General features: G+C 42.4%; 1 protein-coding gene across 10 annotated transcripts in view; it reads right to left on the minus strand.

Moving 5' to 3' along the window:
* LOC110535767 (ARF GTPase-activating protein GIT2) overlaps positions 1–21,054 on the minus strand; it is a 35,427-nt gene that overhangs the window by 1,632 nt on the left and 12,741 nt on the right. For 3 of the 10 annotated variants that reach the window (XM_036935566.1, XM_021621011.2, XM_036935564.1), the window contains exons 2-19: positions 12,258–12,391; positions 12,025–12,131; positions 11,520–11,625; positions 11,328–11,414; positions 10,851–10,981; positions 10,606–10,700; positions 10,206–10,251; positions 9,431–9,436; positions 9,279–9,330; positions 9,072–9,144; positions 8,735–8,832; positions 8,459–8,570; positions 8,209–8,339; positions 7,923–8,072; positions 5,673–5,945; positions 1,830–1,912; positions 1,512–1,697; positions 47–110 (exon numbers count right to left, since the gene is read on the minus strand). In XM_036935566.1, coding sequence (XP_036791461.1) covers positions 47–110; positions 1,512–1,697; positions 1,830–1,912; positions 5,673–5,945; positions 7,923–8,072; positions 8,209–8,339; positions 8,459–8,570; positions 8,735–8,832; positions 9,072–9,144; positions 9,279–9,330; positions 9,431–9,436; positions 10,206–10,251; positions 10,606–10,700; positions 10,851–10,981; positions 11,328–11,414; positions 11,520–11,625; positions 12,025–12,131 — 1,800 coding nt within the window. In that variant the 5' untranslated portion in view covers positions 12,258–12,391. Of the gene's footprint in view, positions 1–46; positions 111–1,511; positions 1,698–1,829; positions 1,913–5,672; positions 5,946–7,922; positions 8,073–8,208; positions 8,340–8,458; positions 8,571–8,734; positions 8,833–9,071; positions 9,145–9,278; positions 9,331–9,430; positions 9,437–10,205; positions 10,252–10,605; positions 10,701–10,850; positions 10,982–11,327; positions 11,415–11,519; positions 11,626–12,024; positions 12,132–12,257; positions 12,392–16,329; positions 16,429–21,054 lie in introns of those variants that run through there. The other 7 variants (XM_036935565.1, XM_036935563.1, XM_036935561.1 and 4 more) reach the window with 7 other exon arrangements.

The following is a 21,054-nucleotide window of genomic DNA, read 5'->3' on the forward strand; positions in this document are numbered from 1 at the left end:
ACCTTTGCATGTGAGTGATGGAACCATGGAGCATTTGTAAGCTTACCTTGGGAAAGAGAGCAGCCATCTCGGTTACGGCCACATATATTCTTTCGGAGCAGGGTATAAAGCTGTAAAAGAAAAGGCATCAGGAGAGTGGTTAATAAGACAGCCTCTTAACGGAATTATTTCATGGAGGAAACCTTTTTGCAATCCCAAAAGAAGTCACAAGTAAACGTTTTAGTCTGGGGGAGGCAAAACACAACACTGGCAGAGCTACATGCTGGAAAACAAACCCGCAGTCCCAGGTTAGTGCTTGGTTAATCTATTTTACTATTCCAAATATTGCATTCTGACATAGTCAGACAGAAGCTACCATAATTCATGTAGCCTGGATGCCAATCTGTTTCTGCACTATGGAGTAGGCAAGAGAGCAGAGGTAGTGGCAACCAAGCTACTGTATAATTCACGGTTAAACGATGGGAGTGAGGGATTAGAGCTGATCATGTGATAAACTATCAGCTACACCAAAACAAGAAAATATATATATTTTTGAATTGCTCATTTGGATATTAGACAACAGGGCACAATTCCTTAACCTAAACGCATACATCAATTATCTAGAATTGATAAGACTGCTTGGTGATGGACTACTATGGATGCAACTAGCTCCAGCTCTACTCTAAAACACACGGAATACCACACGTGGGTACCTTGAATATCAAAAGCCCTTTGATGGGTTGTCTGAGTTTAGTTGAGGTAGTGGTGTTTGCGCCGATGTTTTGCAACGGAAGAAATTAAGAGAGTAGGTGAGTGAGAGTTGATTAAGATCAGTCTTTCACTCTGCCTAGCAGACGACAACACCATAGCAAAGGAGGAAATCATCGGAATTGGGCAACAGAGCAGGGGCAGGAGAGAGAGAGCGAGAGCGAGAAAAGACACTGTGCCTGAGAGGCAGGGACAGAGGCTAGTAGAGTACCGGGAGACAGGATCTGGGGAGCACTTGCTGAGGGGCTGCACGGGAGAGGGGGCCTTCTCAGCCCAGGGCACCAGGGTGCTGAAACAGCCCAGACTGTGCCTGAGCCGGCGCACACCCTCACAAGGTCTGCTTACAGGAATGGGAAAGGCACGGGGAGACACCCCCACCCCCGAAAGAACGAAATGCCAGCGGGAGGAGGGGAGAACACAGAAAGTGAAAGAGGTGAAATCATAGGGAAGATTTTTTATATATATATATATTTTTAAAAAAACTGAACTGAGAAGAACACACTGTAAAAATGCAGAACTTTAATAAACAGTAACAGTGGGGGAACTCGAGAAGAATCTAGAAAGTGGAAGTACTTTGAATACAAAAAAGGGAAAAGGCGACGCTGCAATAATGAATTTGTTTAAGCAAAAGTGGGGTAGCTATCTGGAACCTTTTCAGGAAACACAGAAAAAGCCTTGTTTTATCTCCATAGAACTCTGTTGTAACTATCTCTGTTTAATTCGGCTTCATTGTTCGAGCTTGTGGCCTGTCACTTCTTCCTCACCTGTCGTGCTTGTTCTCCTGCGCGGCACGGAGCAGCTCCTGGATGTTCTTGGTGATCTGTTCCGTCTTACGGATGACATCCTCAGTGCTGGGGAGCGCTGGGTCCGGTTCTGCCCCCAGGTCATCCAGCTCAGGGATGGAGCTGCCCTCCCCCAGCCAGCCACTGCTCCTCAACCTCCCACGTCTACTAGGGGGTAGATAGGATCATCCAGGATGTTACTACAATCTCTGCACCCTACATCCAGCCCTAACTGTCCACCTGATGTGCAACACAGAAAGCAGGGGCAACTTCAAAGTGACAGTGTGTGTGTGTTCCTACCCAGAGTCCTTCATCTCATAGTCATTGGTTGTGTTGTCATAGTCACTGTCTGGCATGCTGCTCTGCTTGTCCAGCTTGGAGGCCTAACATGAGGGAGAGAAAACGAGAGTAACAAAAAATGTGTCACAGTGACAAATGCCAATGATAATGCAAGCAGAAAGAGGACATAGAATTATAGATACAATCACAATTTCAATGCACTGCATCATACTCAAAACATACAAAATCGTTTCTAGCAGTGTAGCACAAACCATTGCATTATATTCTAGGCCTAAAACGTAAATAGTAGCTGACAGAAATTTGACTTTGAAACAGTTTTACTAACAACTTACATCGTTGTATGGCAGTGACAAATGAAATGAACTAAAACCATGGGAAAGCAACATGGAGAACGACAATGCATTAAACAAGTCAACAAACAAAAGCATGGAAGCACGACAGAAAATCATAGTAAAGCCTTTTACATTTCATTGCCAGGGTTAGTAAAAAGAGGTTATCCGGGGGTTCAAAACATGTTTATTTTCTACCCTCACACAATTGGAAAAAATTGCAAGTTCAATGTCTATAAGCTATTGTGACAGAAACCACACTGGACAAATGGAATGGCTGATTGATTGATTGGTACCATGCCAAGTGGAGATGCTAGGCTGGTTCAATGTCTATATAAACCTTTGAACTCCTGCGTGTAAAAGATGGAGACTTATAGACGATATTCATTAAACCATGGCGATGAAGCAAGGGCCAAATGCATAGTCCAGGAAAAGCTTCAAACACTGCCGCGCTGGCTGCACCCCCTTTTTAAAGGCATATGCCAAGACAGATGAGGTCAGGGATGTTTGAGGAGAGAGAGAAATCACTGGATAGCTATCACACAGAAAGAAACAACCGCTACGGAATTACATCAGAACCATGATCCATTCCAGGTCTCTGATCCAAGACTTTCATTAAGAGTCATAATAACTTTCATGACATGGAATCAAGGTTCCGATGAATTCGGGTCAAAAGTCAAGAGGGGGAAAAAAAGCACTGTGACAATGGACAATTGTGTGGCACAAATTGAACGTAAGTCATTGGCTAAGACGATGCTGATGGAGATACTGCTTAACAAAACGTGTATTTGACCATCTAAAGTTGTCTGTACTCAATACGCAATACTGTGTGGTGCTCCACCCAGCCTGTAAGCGTTTGTGCTGCGTCACGAGACTGGTGGACAATATCGCTTGAGCTGTACTCTTAATATCAGATAGGAAGCTTTGGGTGCACAGCACTGACCCCGCACTGTCACATCCGCGCAGATCCCGCCCTCTTTCTGCACAGAAGAGAAACTATGTAGAGGAGGTGCGTTTTCAAAGAAAGGAGCAGAGACAAACACCAAGAGGGACACAGGCCACATACCGTACAGTTACATACCCTTTCCAGCCTAGCCCAAAAGACCCGCTCAAACAACATCCTCTTCCTGTCTGCCGTGCAAGATGCCAAGACCCGCACAAACACACACTACAGCAAACTGCCGAAAGTGGGATTAGCTCATACAGGTGTTTTGTTGATTTCTCTCCCACTGGGCTTGCAGTTCTGCACATGTCAGTCAAAGGCCCAGTCCAGAAACAACCTCTAGCCCCTACCACCTAGACACTTGTGGAGATCTGAGGAGATTTGATAGGTTTGAGCAATATGGTGATAGCTTCACCTTGCCCTCTGATAGGTTCGGTGGAATTGTTTTCATATTGCTTTAAATCTACTAAATCCTCTCAGATCTTCGACAAGATCTCAGCAAGTGTCTAGGGGGTAGGGGCTGTTTGCTTCTGGAAAGGTCCACAGTCTCAGTGAGGAACAGACTCTTGGATAACCGGAGAGTTTGGGTGTTACTAGAAGGGAGGGAGGGAGTGCGTGCTGGATGAAGCTCACTGGGCGACAGCCGTGTGCTGATTAGAGATGGAGAAAAGAGGTCATCAATTTTTTTTCAATATAGCAAAATGTTGGCTCTGGAGGTGGAAGGAGCCCAAGGCTTTTTGGGGGGTTAAAATTAAGAGCATGAGGAATGTAAGAAAGAAATCTCAATAGGCTGAGCGCTTAACCTGGCAGCTGGTCTCAAAGAGGGTTGGCAAACCTTCACATTGAGATGGGTGTGTGATCTTGACGCATAGTGCTGCTACATTGAAAACCTTCTAGCTGATTGTAACAGGCGCGAGGATGAGGACAGTGATGGTGATGAAGGGAAGGCAGCCCATGGGGTGGTGGTTTGGCTCATGCAGCAGGACAGGTAGGGAGGGAGAACAGCCCCCCCCCAGTAGATTTGCTGCGTCCCGAGAGGCACAGACCAAGTGAGGAGGTACTTAACCCGTAGAGCAATTTTGTCAGGACAGGGTGGATGGGAAGGAGGGGAGGGATGAAGAGGTCACAAAAGCACCCCTTCCTGTCTAGAAAGGTGTTCAAATTATGTTTGTTTTTTAACTAGTTAGTGCTCTCAGGAACAAAGCCTTGTTTAAACCACATCATGCACTAAAATAAAAATAATTATTCAAGAAAACAAAACCATAGTAAGAATGAAGAACACCATAAATTGTGATTATGACAAGGAATTACACTTAAATAACTGCATTTCAATTCCTTGCTGGATCTGAGCATACTGTACCTCAAATCCCATACCTTGAACATTATAAAACATCTAGACAATGAACATGTTTTATTATTTGATATCGCAGAGTACACGTTTGTTTCCTGGACATTGAAAGGGGCAATCCGGGATTCGAACAGCAACAAAGCGTCACCCGCCACCGGTTTTGGTGAACAGCTGAGGGAATGGGGCTGGAGAAATGCAAACCCTCAAATTCACAGAGCTTCAGATGAAAGGACAGACCATCCATGAGATTGCAGGGTAAAGCTAACTTCTTTTAAAAACATTTTTTAAGCTAGACTATTGTTTACAATTACATTGTTAACAAATAATGGCGTGAAACAATCTTGCACTTTTGAGTTCTGACGGTGTAGAACAAATAAATGTGCCAACCCCGAATTGCTCCTCTTGAAAATACTGTACCAGAACTAAGAGATTCGTGACAATTAGAAAAACACTACATTCCCGTACATGTTTAATTAAAAGAGAAATGACAATGCACCTGATTAGAACCACAAATGATCTTGTTAGTCGGAGACAGAATCAAATAAACACTGAACAAATGTTGAATGGGATGTTTAATTCGGATTTGAAGTTACATGAAAACCTTCAAAATATTTCAGATTCAACCTTGAAATAAACAAAAAAGGGATCATGACATCTTTCCTACTGTCTACCTGAGAAAATGTCTGAACAGAGTACCTCCGAATACCTTCGAATGCACCCAGACTTTTCTTTGAGGAAATCGCTGATCTAAACACAGCAACATTGGTGAAAGCAATAAAGAGTGGAAATGTTCGCACACGTCCATCCACTTAAAGATCAGTGGTTATCTCAAGGGAGAGAGGAAGGATGTGTATTAAAAGGAATTAAAACAGAGCCCAGGTAAACATTGTGGAAACCAACAGCCCTGAGAAGAATCCTATGAGCCTGCAGCCATTCAGAGCAGACACCGAGTTGAGAGTGGCTATGTGTGACCTGTGCGCTCGGCATTGTATTGGCTGATTATCACCATCAGGTTCCAAATCACAGCTACAGGCAAACACTACCGGTACACCCAAAAAACAACAGATTTGAGTAAAAGTAGAAAGGAAAGGGAACAATCAGAAAGAAAAAGGACTGCAGAAACGGACAAAATGAGATAAAAAGGAGGAGGAAGAGGAGAAGATGCCTAAAAGATGGAAATGGGAGAGGAAATAGCAAAGGCTGGATGCGTGATTTTTACTTACATGAGGTGGGAAGAAGGGTTGCAGGGTGGGGGCACCCTCCTCTAGGTAGGGGGTGTCCCCCTGAGGGAGGTAGGGCTTCAGACCTGAGCCAGTCTCATAAATAGACATGGACATGGGCCGGCTGGCCCGCGCCGACTGCCGGCGCTTCATGGCCGAGGGACTGGAGGAAGAAGGGTCAGTGTACTCTGACCCGCTGCTGATGGGGACCTGATAGATATGGGTGGTTGGGCCCTGCCGCCTGAGAGACGTGTTCTCGCTTTGCAGAGAATGCAGCTGGAAGAGACGAGTCAGCAAATAACACTAAGAGGACGCTTTTCTTATCAGCGAGCAGGGTGACTTGTTTCGGTCTAGCTTCAACGCATGCTTTATTCTCCACAGGGCGAAATCCTAACTTTCACCTAAGTTGAATTTCACTTGGTCATGAATTGATGTCAATAGGAGACGAAGTGAAAACGTAACTCAAGCGGATGTTAGGATTTGTCCCCATTTCCCTACCTCTAAATGTTCAGGTGTTGGGAACTGTCAGCATCCATCTGTACGAAGCGAAGGCCAACGCCAACACTCATGTCTTTATCACGTCTTTATAACAGTCTTGTTAAGCATTTCCCCGCTTGTGTTACTCATGCTAGGCATCCGAAAACTTCACTCAAAAAGCAAGGGGTAAGAGCAAGTAGAAAGTGTTGCAGGCAAGCAAAACAGTTCAGATAGCTTGTCTCTGTCTAGTCTATCTGCCAGAGACAGGAGCTATCTGAACTAGATAGATAGGACAGATGGAAAGCCCTCAATGGCGCCCTCTAACCAACCCTGTGGTCTGTGCTATTTATTCAAAGAGGGCAACAGGGAAGTTCTCTGACAGCTAAGACAATCGAATGTGCCATCAGTTCAGTAAATGCCAGCCCACACAGCCAAATCACATACTGTACACGTCCACCACTGAGGAATGCCAGTTTGACTTCTGTCTTTTCCACAGAATATTACTGAGATCATTTTTTATTTTTTTATTTTAAAGGATGCACGACCCAGGATAAAGAAGGGGTTCAAATGCACGATCCGGAGCCTACATGTCTGCAACAACAGCTGTTCAGCCCACGACAAGAGCATCTCACCACCGTGTAGAGTCATACCCTATATTTCTATGGTTACTCAATAGTTCTCGTAAAAGGCCGTTTGTCACCATTTATGCCTTTTAGGTTGAACAGAGGCTGTTGATTGGGGCAACGACAGTTTGGTCTATTGACAAATCAAGTGGTGGGCCTGCTGTCGGGCTGAAACACACTCCGGATTGTGACTTTAAAATCATGAAGGATTTTGTATGATAAATCATAGGGGTCATATGGATAAGGAAGACTCTAATTTTAGAGTCAAACGATAGTGTAACACCGACTGTGGAGGAGAACTCTGAAAGTGACAGTACTCCTGGGCATTAAAGATCCTTATGAATGGACACAGGGGCCCTGACCCTAGATCAGCACTCCTACTCTGAGACGCTTCAGAAATACAGCTTTGGTAGGAAACAATCAGATGTAAAGAGTCCTACTAAAACCACAGCAGAGGACAATTGGAATGTTTTTCGAATGGCAAAGGCAAATGGTGCACCATCCAACACCTTCGAGAGGAGTATTCTGATGAGCGAACATTAAGGTTAAGAAGAAAATCCCGTATAATTGATGAGCTTGCTGAAATCACAATGCAGGGTCACACAGATAGAACACAAAATAACAACAACAATGCTGTGCTTACTATGTTAAGTCACCATAGAAACGACTAGAGGAGGGAAATTCACAGTGCGAGTGATGTCATGCTGTTTACTTGAGCATGCCTGTTAGTCGTACCATAAGAAAGAACACCACTTTTAGTGTATGATACACTGTATCCAGGGGGAGGGAGACAGTTTCCCACAATAAAGAGATGTATTCTTGCTCCACTCTAACACAAGTAAACAAATAAAAATGCTAAGAATTTGTCAAGCTATAGAAGGCATTGTCTGAACATGGACTGGCCCAAATAGTGGAGCTAGATGGAGAGCAGTCTTGCATTGCAGGAGAACCTTCCCAGCAGCCTGGTGGTTACCGGTTAGCATCCTCACTCGAACCAGTGTGTGAAGGGAGGTTACCGTGAGGGGAGGGACCAGAGCTCGGCTGACCAACCGCTGTGCCCCCCTCAGTCCAGCCCTCCGTCTCATTGGTCGAGTGGCAGACGGACCGAACGGTGTTAGTGATCTGATTGGTGGATCTCTGCAGTGGGCGGTACCTTTTTCTGCATCAGCCGCAGCTCGTCGCTCAGGTTGCTGTTGACCTTCATCAGCTGCTGGATCTTGGCCTCCGAGGCCGACAGGGCGTTCTTCACCTCCAGGAACTCCTGCACTGTGACAGGCCCGTCTGACAGGTCTGAGTCCAGACTCTGTAGGGGGAAAAGTCAGAGAGGTTGGGCTTTAGGACTTGTCTGAGTCCAGACTCCGGGCGCTCATTTTCAGGATAAGTAAGTACTACTTGAAACCCTTTACTTGGTTTGCGTGCCAAGAGATCACATTAGTTACCTTGGTCCGGTCCTTGCCCGAGGGTGGCTCCTTATCCGTGTCCTCGTCAGAGGCCACGCTGTCGTAGTCCGGTTGGTCGTTGTCCAGACCCTCGCCACCACTCCGGCTTTTTAGGATAAGTTCAACGTTTTCTGTAACCACAAAGCAAAAGTGATCCCTTTCTCATTTCATAGAAAGACATGCAATTTTAATTATGACCATTAGCCATGTGTGTCTGAGATAGTAGGTTCATTATCTTCCAGTACTTTACCTTTGGGACTTATCATAGAGTTCCCCAGCTGTCGACGTTTCGAGTCACTTAATATGTCGATGACAAGAGTTGCAAATTCATGTGCGTTAAATCTCGCAAGCTTTTGCCGTCCCTGGAGAAAAAAGAAAAAAGCCTAGCAAAATGCATCCTCTCCTACTGCATCTGCAGAAACTTCACTGAGGCAACCGAGGATCAGTCATATTTAAAGGAATGTATTTAACTAAAGCAATCAGTATCAAAGGGTTAACTAGGGAAGGACTTGTGCAGCAGGCTTGCCTGGTTTCGTGTTGATGAGTACTCTGGGTTCACAGGAAGGAAAGGCACCACTGTGGTCTCTGTCACCAGGGTGCTGTGGTTCTGTGTTGCCAGCCATACTGTGCAGAACATAGGAGTGTTGCATCAGGGCCATATTCATTAGGAAACGCAAACGGAAAATGTTTTGCAACGGAAAAAAAAGTGTATTTCTTATTGAATAAGTCTAGGTAGCCCCTCCCTGTTTCCGTCCGTTTGGTGCCAAATTAACACCACCCAGATGTTTGACTGGACATGGTGGACTGAATGCTTAAAAAACATGCACCGACCGTTACGCCACTACTTCGCATCACCGTCTTACCAGCATCGGTCTCCCTTCGGTCCACTTCGTCAAACACGTCCATCGCCAGCTCCTCAAATAAATGATTACTGAGCTGAAATGAAATGTGCGATTTGTGGAAAAAAAATCAACACAGAACTAGTTGTATGAATATGGTTTTGATCACATATGTCTCTAGATTGTAATATCATACATCTAATCCATTCGAATCTTAAAGTGAACACTTACAGACTGGAGTTTCTTCTTTGCCGCCTTTGCCAGTTCTGATAAATCTAAACTGCTATACATGGGGGGGGGGGGGGGGGGGGGAGATAAATCTGCTTAGCCTCATGTTGAATGGGAGGGGAAATGGTCAAACCTCATTATGATAAAATACTTACATGTTCCTTATCCATCAAGACAGCAATAAAAAAAGACAACATGTTTTGTTTGAGTTGAAATATCAGAACTATGCTAAAATAAGTTAATAATATGCTATAATAAGACCAGCCCAACTGTAGCAATTTAACTCAGATATGTATTATTATGGTGCAATAATAATAACAATACTGTAACAATACTGGGCACAGTCACACTATTCAGATTAATAAAATAGTTTGACTAAAATGTTTACGTGCTTTGCAAGAAGAACAATTTCCCTAATAATCCGGTTTACATGGACACATCTGAAATCAGGCTACCTGAAGGGACTTTGACAAATGCCAAAAATGGTCAATCAAAATAAATGTTCTACCATGTTATTTTTTGGAAGCCATTTTGATTCTGAGTTCGGCCTACTGCCATAATCTAATTATTAGTGTGCATGTAAACATACACAACGATTTAAGGGGAAGATTATGATCTTGACAACATGTAACAATTGCTTCAGCCTGTTTCATCTCATGCCTGTTACAAAAAGCCACAAAATATGTCCTGGCAGGCTCTAGAGTTGGATTGCACTGTCAAACAGCCCACGTTTTCTTTGCCCTCCCCAAAAAAACACATTTAAAACTTCCTCCGTTTTACTTTCTGGTCCCAGAATGGTTTAAGCCGTCTCGCCAACTCCTACGGTCATTGTCATTTGGCAATGACAACGACGAAAGGGTTCGGCTATACAACACAAAGTCTGGGACCAGGCTACTATTTTATACATCGCGCCACACAATGCTTCCTTACCTGTCAGCCATCTGTGGGACGATGAAGTGTTGGCCATTTTTATGATCTGAAAGTAAGCACAGATGGGTTGTGGCGATAAGAAACTTCATGGGAGACACTGTATGCGATCAGTTGAGTAACCCCTGAAACTAGGCTGCAAGCATTGCGTATGCATTGTTTCTTGCCTGCTATACCAGAACCGTAGAGGCAAACATGTCTCTGCCTTAGACGTGAAGCGGAAAAAATGACATTTTTAGCGACCAACGCTTTGCTTCACTGACGTGCTATTTCTGTGGCTGGTGTAGCATTTCTCACTGATTACTGTGGGTTTGTTTCAGCTGTGGCTGATGGACGCTAGGATAAGCGGACACGCAACACTTGCAGTCTAAATTTGAGGAGGCGAAAGCCTCTTCTCACTTACTAGGCTTTCTTCCACAGAGATAGAAAGCCAGTCTGTCAGTGAGTTCATACTGGATCTCTACCAGCCTATCAGCTAGGTCATGGTAGCCAGCTTGCCTGAGAAAGAGACACACAATAGAAATCAGTTATGCCTCTTTTCTTGCCCACAAAGCCTACCTGGTCACACAGCCACTAAGACATGAAAAAAAAATGACTTTGATAAAATAAGTTTACATCCTAAAGGTTAAACTATGAATGTTGCAGTACCTTGCATAGTTGATGGGGGTCTTGGCGTTGGAGTCGGGGGCTCCGGGGTCGGCCCCGTAGACGGTCAGCAGCTCTGCCTGAGACACCTGCCCTGCCTTGGCAGCAACATGCAGCGGCGTATTCCCTTTTTCCTGGAGAGAAGGTAAGACACCACCCATACGGGGACAATTAAAACTGGGGGGGGGAATGTACTAAAATACATAGATAGGGTATGAGAAAGGGTAAGGATCGGTTCACTCTGCTTGCCGACATTTAACTGGTTGTAGCGCAAGGTTGCAATTAATCCAATGAAAAGGTTTCCTTTTTGGCATAGTTTTTTTTCTTCCACAAGCAGTGTGAACGGCCCTTCCCTCTTTCTATTAAGTTGCTCTCGTACCTGTGTGGCAAAGCAGTATTTATGGAAGTAACACTGTTGTATTAACATGTTGTTAAGGATATGTTTAGAAGCTGGATTGGGGGAGAAATGAGATCTCTTACTGGGTCAAAGAAATTGGCCTGGGCTCCAAGAGAGAGTAACCTCAGGCACGTCTCCAAGTTACCAGTGCGGACGCTGGAGTGAAGTTGCTGAGGGAAAAATAAAATCAACATTTATTAGTAAAATATTTCTCATTCAAGCTTGATACACCTTCATTAGGGAGTTGTGTGGGCACAGAGTGGCAGATGTCTCACCTTGCTTAAGTCCTTGGCTGTGAAGCTGTCGTCATCTCGACAAGGCATCCGGTGGACAAAAGCCAGCATTTGGTATTTGGCCTTTATGAACTCTGTCTTGTTTGGGCTTCGGGAATAACATAAAACAGAGGGGGTTAAACAGAACAGTAGAGCATTATAGGAGGATTTCAATTGAAGCACTTCCAATTTCAAGCAACAATAGCTTTTAGGTTCAGGTGAATTGACCCGATCATAAGTTAACTGAAGCAATTCAGGTTTCTCCAGCATTGTGTGTTCCTGCTGAAACCCACACACGTTTCATGCTATCATGCTGAACCAAACCAGTACATTGGCGGATGTGTATCCAGGCCAGTGCAGTTCAGCCAGTTAATTTCTCATTTGGGTCTCGAGCTGAAAAAGCTTAAGAACCAATGTACTAGTGAAACTGGGCCAATTGCCTCTCCTTCACTAGTGATCAAACTGCACTCCTGGCTCACTCGGCAGCCATCAAAAATACATGACTCACTGCACTTTGTCCTGAGGGTTGGCCTTGCGTTTACCACTCATCATCGGGTCCAGTAGACAGTGCTCCCATATCGAATTTGCACCGTTGTTGTATAACGTCTGAACCATCTGATTAAAAGACAAAAGAGAGATTATCCATTAAATGAAATATACAGACCGCCTATTCTATCACAAAAGCAGAAAAGGGGATACCTTTGACCAAGGTAAAGACTAGTGTGTGTGTGGAGATCTTACTTGTAGCTGTGTAGGAGCCCATGGTGTGTGAGTCAGGTGACGCACTTGGGAGCTGTGTCTGCCCAGACTCCGATGAACACCACAGCACTCGTCGCAGATCAGCACGCCCCTGTTCACAGAGGCCCAGCGGGGCTCTAAGCATAAAGGAAACAAATACGTGTACTAAATAAACACAAAGACAATCATCTGAACATCACCTCAATTGCAAAGCCTTATTTAGCTTTAGTTCATTCATTCGTAATGCCACGTAGTAAATATACTGCGGGAGGACACGTGGGAGTAAATACACTGACACAGTGCTTGTAACCTATTCTTAAAAACCTATTGCTTAATAGTCACTCATTTTAATAACTGGGCAATTCCACAGTAACAGAATTGCAAAAATCTAAAAAATATATTTCACTTCAAATATATTCCAAACAAAAAAAACATTTGATTTCAAAGTTTAACTCTATGCACAAGGAGTACTTTTAACCATTTACACTGAACATTTAACAAAACCACATTTACTGGAACAACTGTGCAGATCGTCGTGGCTGAATCAGAATTAGTTAGGTGACGTAGATAAGATGTATTATCTTATTTTTATGCTTCGTAAGAAGCATTTCAAGGTCCTGGAGTGGCCTAGCCAGTCTCCAGATCTCAACCCCATAGAAAATCTTTGGAGGGAGTTGAAAGTCTGTGTTGCCCAGCAACAGCCCCAAAACATCACTGCTCTAGAGATCTGCATGTAGGAATGGGCCAAAATACCAGCAACAGTGTGTGAAAACCTTGTCAAACGTTTTCTGTAAGTCTTCACCTCTGTCATTGCCAACAAAGGGTATATAACAAAGTATTGAGATAAACTTCTGTTATTGACCAAATACTTATTTTCCACCATAATTTGCAAATAAATTCATTAAAAATCCTACAATGTGATTTTCTGGATTTTTTTTCTCCTTTTGTTTGTCATAGTTGAAGTGTACCTATGATGAAAATTACATTTTTTTGTGTGTGTAAACAACAAACTCAAATATCTTCTCTGAATTAAGATTCGAATATGTCTGAAGAAAGAATTGGGTGTCAGCTATGACTTGACATGCTTGACTTTGAAAAAGTTTTACACCAGGTAACGGAATTGCAGTAACGGAATTTCCTTATGGGTCCCTTATCTGTAAGACACAGATATGAATAATTATGGAAAGGAACATCATTACCTTCATAGTAATGTCCTGTATTATAAATAGGTACACAAATGTAGAAATATGCAATATCCTCATTTGCATATTATTCTACACACTGGCTATTATTTTAATGAGCTCTCCTCCAAACAAGACCATATTTGGTTGGTCCGAACGAACCAAATCTGAACCAATCATAGGCATCTATGTTTCACAAGTTTGGACATCAAAGTACAGCACAGTAGAGTCAGGGTTTCTATTAGGAAAATGTTGCCTGTCAAATGTTCAGTGCCACATATTAATTTACAGGACTTTTGGCGTAAACTAATTAGGGCGTCCACCCACGGTGCTCAGAATTGCATAATTCCCATTTAGAATATGGTAGGCTAATTCATATTAACAGAACATGCAAGTGTAGGATGCAACCATTCTTACTGAATTCTGATGTGCACTTTGAACATGTTAGAATAACTGCCCACATTTACTTTTCCTCGAGTACCAAAAAGCAAAATCACTAGGCTACGTTAATCTACTATAGTAGAAAAGTTTAGGCTATTCTATTGGTCAGCTTGTCGTGAATGAAATTGCCTATTCCGAACAGACTCTGGGACAGTTGTGGGACGACAGATCCCAAATTCATACAACCTAGGCCACACTAAAAAAAATATATAATAATTAAAACACACTTTTAAAAGCAATAACTTTGATGCAACAGATCAGAACGTTTAAGCTTAAAATGTTGAAAAACTATTATTTTTTCACATTATAAGCGCAGCAATGCACACAAGGCAGTATGTTACACATGAATGTTCGTTCTATAATTAGTGGGGAAACGCCGTTATCAAAAGGGCACCGCACATCAAATCAAATTTTATTTGTCACATACACATGGTTACCAGATGTTAATGCGAGTGTAGCGAAATGCTTGTGCTTCTAGTTCCGACAATGCAATAACTAGGAACGCGAAGCGAGGCGGCCATCTCTGTCGGCGCCGAAAGTCGCCACAGTAAGCGGTTTCACGTGACAGAGGTGAAAATATCTGTTAGAGATTTTGAAAGAGAGGAGACATAATTGGCATTCCTCATAATATGTATAAAAACGTTCAGGTTTCAAAACAAGTATAGGCTATTTGTATGCTGTACGATTCTGATTAATAAGATACATTACTAATATACTGTAACGACCCTGGGTTTATAAGCGCGGAAAATCGACTCTGCCGTTCGAGCATGCTTTTGCGGAACAGTCGATAGCGCGCCGGACCTCGGGCTCGAAGGTCGAGGGTTCGAGACCTGCTTCCTGCTGTTTCATTACACTGGTGTCTGTACACACACACACCAATTTAAATGACACAAAATTATGGAAACTACCTATAGACGAATAAGCATGACCTGTCAAATGTATTTCCATCAATTAATAAGTTAAAAAGCATTATTTCGCAATGGGATTTCTTCTTCTCCCAGACAGTTGGCCAGTGCCTATTTATTTAAATCGGCTTTTCTATATATCCTTTTTTATAAATCGGACAAAAGCCGGCTATTACCGGCTAATGGAAACCCTGAGTAGAGTAGAGTTCAGTGCAGTATAGTAGATTTCAGTACATTAGTGTACTCAACTCTAATGTGCTCTACTGTGTACTGTAATGAACTCTACAGTACAGTACTCTAATTTACTGTACTCTACTGTGCTATCCAAACTTGTGAACCCAACCGCAGTTTGCAGACTACTATGATATCCCACCTCCCCCCCATTTTCAAACAGTCCATTTATATTTTCCAACTGACCTGTAGCTGCTGCTCATTCCGTTTGCTCGAAAATGGATAAATTGTTTTTTTAAAAGTAAGGCCCGCGTCCTGCTACTTACCAGCAGTACTACACCTGCACCTGTCGATGACACAAGTTGTTCTGCTTCCACGAGCACATCCAATGCTAGCATCAGTAATTCTACATTTGTTTTTAGCCCAGCTAGCATGGACAATGACGGTTGTGAATCTGATGCAAAGAGCTACTGCCCCCTTACCCGGGAAAGCACCGAACAACAGACAGGGACATTGGATCATCGAAGAGGCACAAATATGATGAGAACTACATTGATTTGGGGTTCACTTATATTGGGAGTAGTGCCTTTCCTCAGGCACAGTGTGTTATATGAGCAAAAGTACTCTCAACTTGATGAAGCCTTCATTCTTGCGCAGACATTTAGAAACAAAACATGCCAATTTGAAAAATAAGCCACGGGAGTTTGAGTGAGAATTAAGACGACTTTCGAGTAGTTAGACATGTATCAAAGCAACAAATACCATTAATAAGAAGGGTCTCTAGAAGCTCTTATATGGTGAGCTACCAAGTGGCTAGGACAGGCAAGCCCCATACTATTATGGAGGACTTAATTCTTCCTGCTGCTGAGGATATGGCTGGGACAATGCTGGGGGAAAAGGCAAAAAAAAAAACTATACAGACTAGAGGTCGACCGGTTAATCGGATTGGCCGATTAATTAGGGCCGATTTCAAGTTTTCCTAACAATCGGTAAATCTGTATTTTTGGACACCGTTTATGGCCGATTACATTGCACTCCATGAGGAGACTGCGTGGCAGGCTGACTACCTGTTACGCGAGTGCAGCAAGGAGCCAAGGTAAGTTTCTAGCTAGCATTAAAATCTTATAAAAAACAATCAATCTTAACATAATCACTAGTTAATTACACATGGTTGATGATATTACTAGTTTATCTAGCTTGTCCTGCATTGCATCAAATCAATGCATCGAATCACAGCCTACTTCGCCAAACGAGTGATTTAACAAGCGCATTCGCGAAAAAAGCACCGTCGTTGCACCAATGTGTACCTAACCATAAACATCAATGCCTTTCTTAAAATCAGTACACAAGTATAGATTTTTAAACCTGCATATTTACCGTAGTTAAGATTGCCTGCTAACATGAATTGCTTTTAACTAGGGAAATTGTGTTACTTCTCTTGTGTTCCGTGCAAGCTGAGTCAGGGTATATGCAGCAGTTTGGGACACCTGGCTCGTTGCGAATTGTGCGAAGATCATTTCTTCCTGACAAAGACCGTAATGAATTTGCCAGAATTGTACATAATTATGACATAACATTGAAGGTTGTGCAATGTAACAGTAATATTTAGACTTAGGGATGCCACCCGTTAGATAAAATACGGAACGGTTCCGTATTTCACTTGAAAGAATAAACGTTTTGTTTTCGAAATGATAGTTTCCGGATTAGACCATATCAATGCCCTAATGCTCGTATTTCTCTGTGTTATTATATTATAATTAAGTCTATGATTTTATATTTGATAGAGCAGCCAGACTGAGGGGTGGTAGGCAGCAGCAGCCACGTAAGCATTCATTCAAACAGCACTTTACTGCTTTTGCTTCAAGTATTGCGCTGTTTATGACTTCAAGCCTCTCAACTCTCAACCGAGATTAGGCTGGCAATACTATAGTGCCAATAAGAACATCCAATAGTCAAAGGTATATGAAATACAAATGGTACAGAGAGAAATAGTCCTACAATCCCTATAATAACTACAACCTGAAACCTCTTACCTGGGAATATTGAAGACTCATGTTAAAAGGAACCACCATCTTTCATATGTTCTCATGTTCTGAGCAAGGAGCTTAAACGTAGCTTTTTTACATGGCACATATTGCACTTTTACTTTCTTCTCCAACACTTTGTTTTTGCATTATTTAAACCAAATTCAACATGTTTCATTATTTATTTGAGACTAAATAGATGATGTATTATATTAAGTTAAAATAAAGGTGTTCATTCAGTATTGTTGTAATCGTCATTATTACAAATATATATATATATTTTTTAAATCGGTTGACCTCTAATACAGACAATGCCTTCATCAAACAACACTGTTTCACGACACATCAGTGACATGGCAGGAGAAGTTTTGAAACAATTACTGTTTCGCATACAAGCCAGTGAACTCTATGCGTTACAGCTGGATGAGTCAACAGATGTGGCGGGCCTGGCACAGCTCCTGGTATATGTCCGTTACGTTTATGGGGGGGTCAATTAAGGAAGACATCCTCTTCTGCAAACCACTGGAAACCAGGACAACAGGAGAGGATATTTCTTAAGTACTGGACAGCTTTGTGACATCAAATGGACTTTGGTGGTCAAGATGTGTTGGTATCTGTTCTGATGGCTCAAAAGCCATGACATGAAGACATTGCGGAGTGGTAACGAGCATACAAGCAGTTGCTCCCGACGCCACTTGGGTACACGAGAGGCTCTTGCTGCCAAGGGAATGCCTGACAGCTTGAAAGACGTTTTGGAAACTACAGCGAAAATGGTTAACTTTGTTAAAGCAAGGTCTTGAACTCTCGTGTATTTTCTGCATTATGCAATGATATGAGCAGCGGCCATGTAACACTTTTACAACACACAGAAATGGGCTGGTTATCAAGGAGCAAAGTATTGACATGTTTTTTTTAAATTGAGAGACGAGCTTAAGTTCTTTACTGACCATCATTTTCACTTGTCTGACCGCTTGCATGATGACAAGTTTCTCACACCACTGGTCTATCTGGGTGATGTTTTTTCTCACCTGAATGATCTGAATCTAGGATTACAGGGACTCTCTGCAGCTATATTCAATGTGTGGACCAGAATTGAGGCTATGATTAAGAAGGAGCTCTTCTCTATCTGCATTAACAGGGACAACACACAGGTCTTTCCATCATTGTATGAATTTTTTGTGTGCAAATGAACTCAAGCTTCCGGACAATGTCAAATGTCATATAGAGCAGCACCTGAGTGAGTTGGGTGCGCAATTACGCAGGTACTTTCCCGAAACGGATGACACAAACAACTGGATTCGTTATCCTTTTCATGCCCTGCCTCCAGTCCACTTACCGATATCTGAACAAGAGAGTCTCATTGACATTACAACAAGCAGTTCTGTGAAAATGTCATTTAAATCAGAAGCTACTGCCAGATTTCTGGATTGGGCTGCGCTCAGAGTATCCTGCCTTGGCAAATCACGTTGTTAAGACACTGATGCCCTTTGCAACCACGTACCTATGTGAGAGTGGATTCTCGACCCTCACTAGCATGAAAACTAAATACAGGCACAGACTGTGTGTGGAAAATGATTTAAGATGGTGACTCTCTCCAATACAACCCAACATCGCAGAGTTATGTGCATCCTTTCAAGCACACCCTTCTCATTAACCTGTGGTGAGTTATTCACAATTTTCAGTGAAACAAATAAGGTTTTAAATGTAAGATGGTTAAATAAAAAGAGCAAAATGATTGATTATTATTTGTTCGCTGGTCCTATAAGAGCTCTGTCACTTCCCACGAGCCTGGTTGTGACAAAAACTCACATTTATTAAACATAAAAATGTGTGTATAGTGTGTGTGTGTGTGGCAGGCTAACAATGATGGCAAAAAACAATATTTGAGAGTGCGCTGACCCTGTTGCTAGAGGGGATACGCCGCTGGAGGTTGAATGTTTGAAGGGGTACGGGACTATAAAAAGTTTGGGAACCACTGCCTTAGACCTATCAATTAGTTAGAGTTTATCATCTTTACTTGTTACTTCTGTGAACTTTCATTATTCTCCCTCATGAGGGAGAGAAATTAGAATATATCTTAAAGATGTGGGTATTGGTAACGGAATTTCATGTTTCTTAAAAAACTTACAGAAGGCAGAAACATTTCCCCAAAAACAAATTGTTGAAATTAGTTGGCAGGAGTTTATTTATATCAACATTGTGTTTTGCTGTATTTGGAAAACTTTTAAAGACTTAAGTCTTGTTTACCAAGACTCCTTTTCCATCTATTTGACCAGAAATCTAAGCATTTGCTTACTCCAAATTTTTAGGATGGAAAATGGTTCTGAACTCATGGATACCATTTGTATGTCTCTGCGTGAAGTTTGAAAGAAGTTGCTAACCAGCACTAGCGCCATTGCTAACTTGCGCTAGCACAATGACTGGAAGTCTATGGGTATCTGTGAAAATGCTACCAGACACCAACAGACGTCCAGTCATTGTGCTAACGCTCAATAGCATTGGCTTACAAAACTACCTCTAATTTCATACTGGACACAAACATAGAAATCATTTCCACAAGTTCATCTGACTCTAGGGAAGTACAATTAGGGCCCCAATGCCAAAATCCCAAAGTGTCCTTTTAAGTCCAGAGAAGTTTCTGAAATCCATCTTCAAGCTAACACTTAAGGCGTCCACATGCTTCCCAGCCGAAACAGTTTGGAAGTTTGTGCATATAGGATGACAACATTTTGTGGCGTTCTCATTATTATTATTATTTTTTACTTCGGTAAGGGTTTTTCCGGAGTTGATCAGGCACAAAACATTTTGAGGCAAGCCGGAGTCGGTATCCGAAGTCTACACCCCTTCGTCAGTGATTGGTCAGCAGTAAGGATTCTTCAGTAAAGTCTGTCATTCAACGAGAGACGACTCGTTTTCATGCACGTTTTTTCATTGAGAAATACTGCACCAATCAAACATCTTAGATGTAAAATTGCATGACTAAGATCTCCTCAGCAAAAACGTTATAATTAGTGACAGATTTCTTGAATTATCTTAGATTATTTCTGACTATTTTGAGGAAGTGGCTACTGTCTATGGCGTCTCAAAATGAACAAACAGTGCAATTGACACGTAAAAAAAAATATATATATAGTTTTTCAACAAAAGGTCTTTCAAAAAAGTATCCAAGCACACTTGTTTGGTTTGCATAGCCGCCTTCGGCTAGCTGAACTGAAGCATGCTGATGTCTTTAAACAATCACAGCTTATCTTGGTTTCTTACACGTTCCTTATGACTGGGTTTTTCCACTGCTCCTCACATTCATTATTCAAATCTCTGGCATGCCACCTTTGGCCTCTAGGCCACTTCACGTCTCACTCAGCTGCAAACTCACTTTGGCCCCAGCCTCTCCATTCTTGTGGCATCCCAGTTAGGCTACATTGACGGGACAGCCGATCCAGACACACCTTTGGAACCTATATGCCTGAGGTCGAACTGGTCCCCCATAAATTTTCCTTGTGAGTATTGAAATAGATTTTCCATGTGTCCTTATTCTCCTTTTTAATAGATGCCTTTGTTGATTAAGGAAACCCTATTTAGGCTCATGTAACCTGGAGACAACCTCGGGGCACACTATTCTGATAGCAGATAAGAGTGAGGCATCTAGTCTGGTCAGTTAACTTATTGTGAGTTTTTTTCATAGCTGGCATATGCAGTGCATTCGGAAAGTATTACGACCCCTTGACTTTGTCCACATTTTGTTACATTACAGCCTTATTCTAAAATGCATTTTTTTTTTTTTAAATTGTCAATCTACACACAATACCCCATAATGACAAAGAAAAGTTATTGTGCAAATGCATTACATTTGGTTTTATTTACTTAAGTATTCAGAGCCTTTGCTCAGGACTTTGTTGACGCTTTTGGCAGCGATTACAGCCATGTCGTCTTGGGTATGACGCTACAAGCTTGGCACACCTGTATTTGGGGAGTGTCTCCCATTCTTCTCTGCAGATCCTCTCATGCTCTGTCAGGTTGGATGGTGAGTGACGCTGCACAGCTATTTTCAGGTCTCTCCAGAGATGTTCGATCGGGTTCA

The sequence above is a fragment of the Oncorhynchus mykiss genome, chromosome 11 (assembly GCF_013265735.2).
Source record: "Oncorhynchus mykiss isolate Arlee chromosome 11, USDA_OmykA_1.1, whole genome shotgun sequence".
Taxonomy (NCBI): domain Eukaryota; kingdom Metazoa; phylum Chordata; class Actinopteri; order Salmoniformes; family Salmonidae; genus Oncorhynchus; species Oncorhynchus mykiss.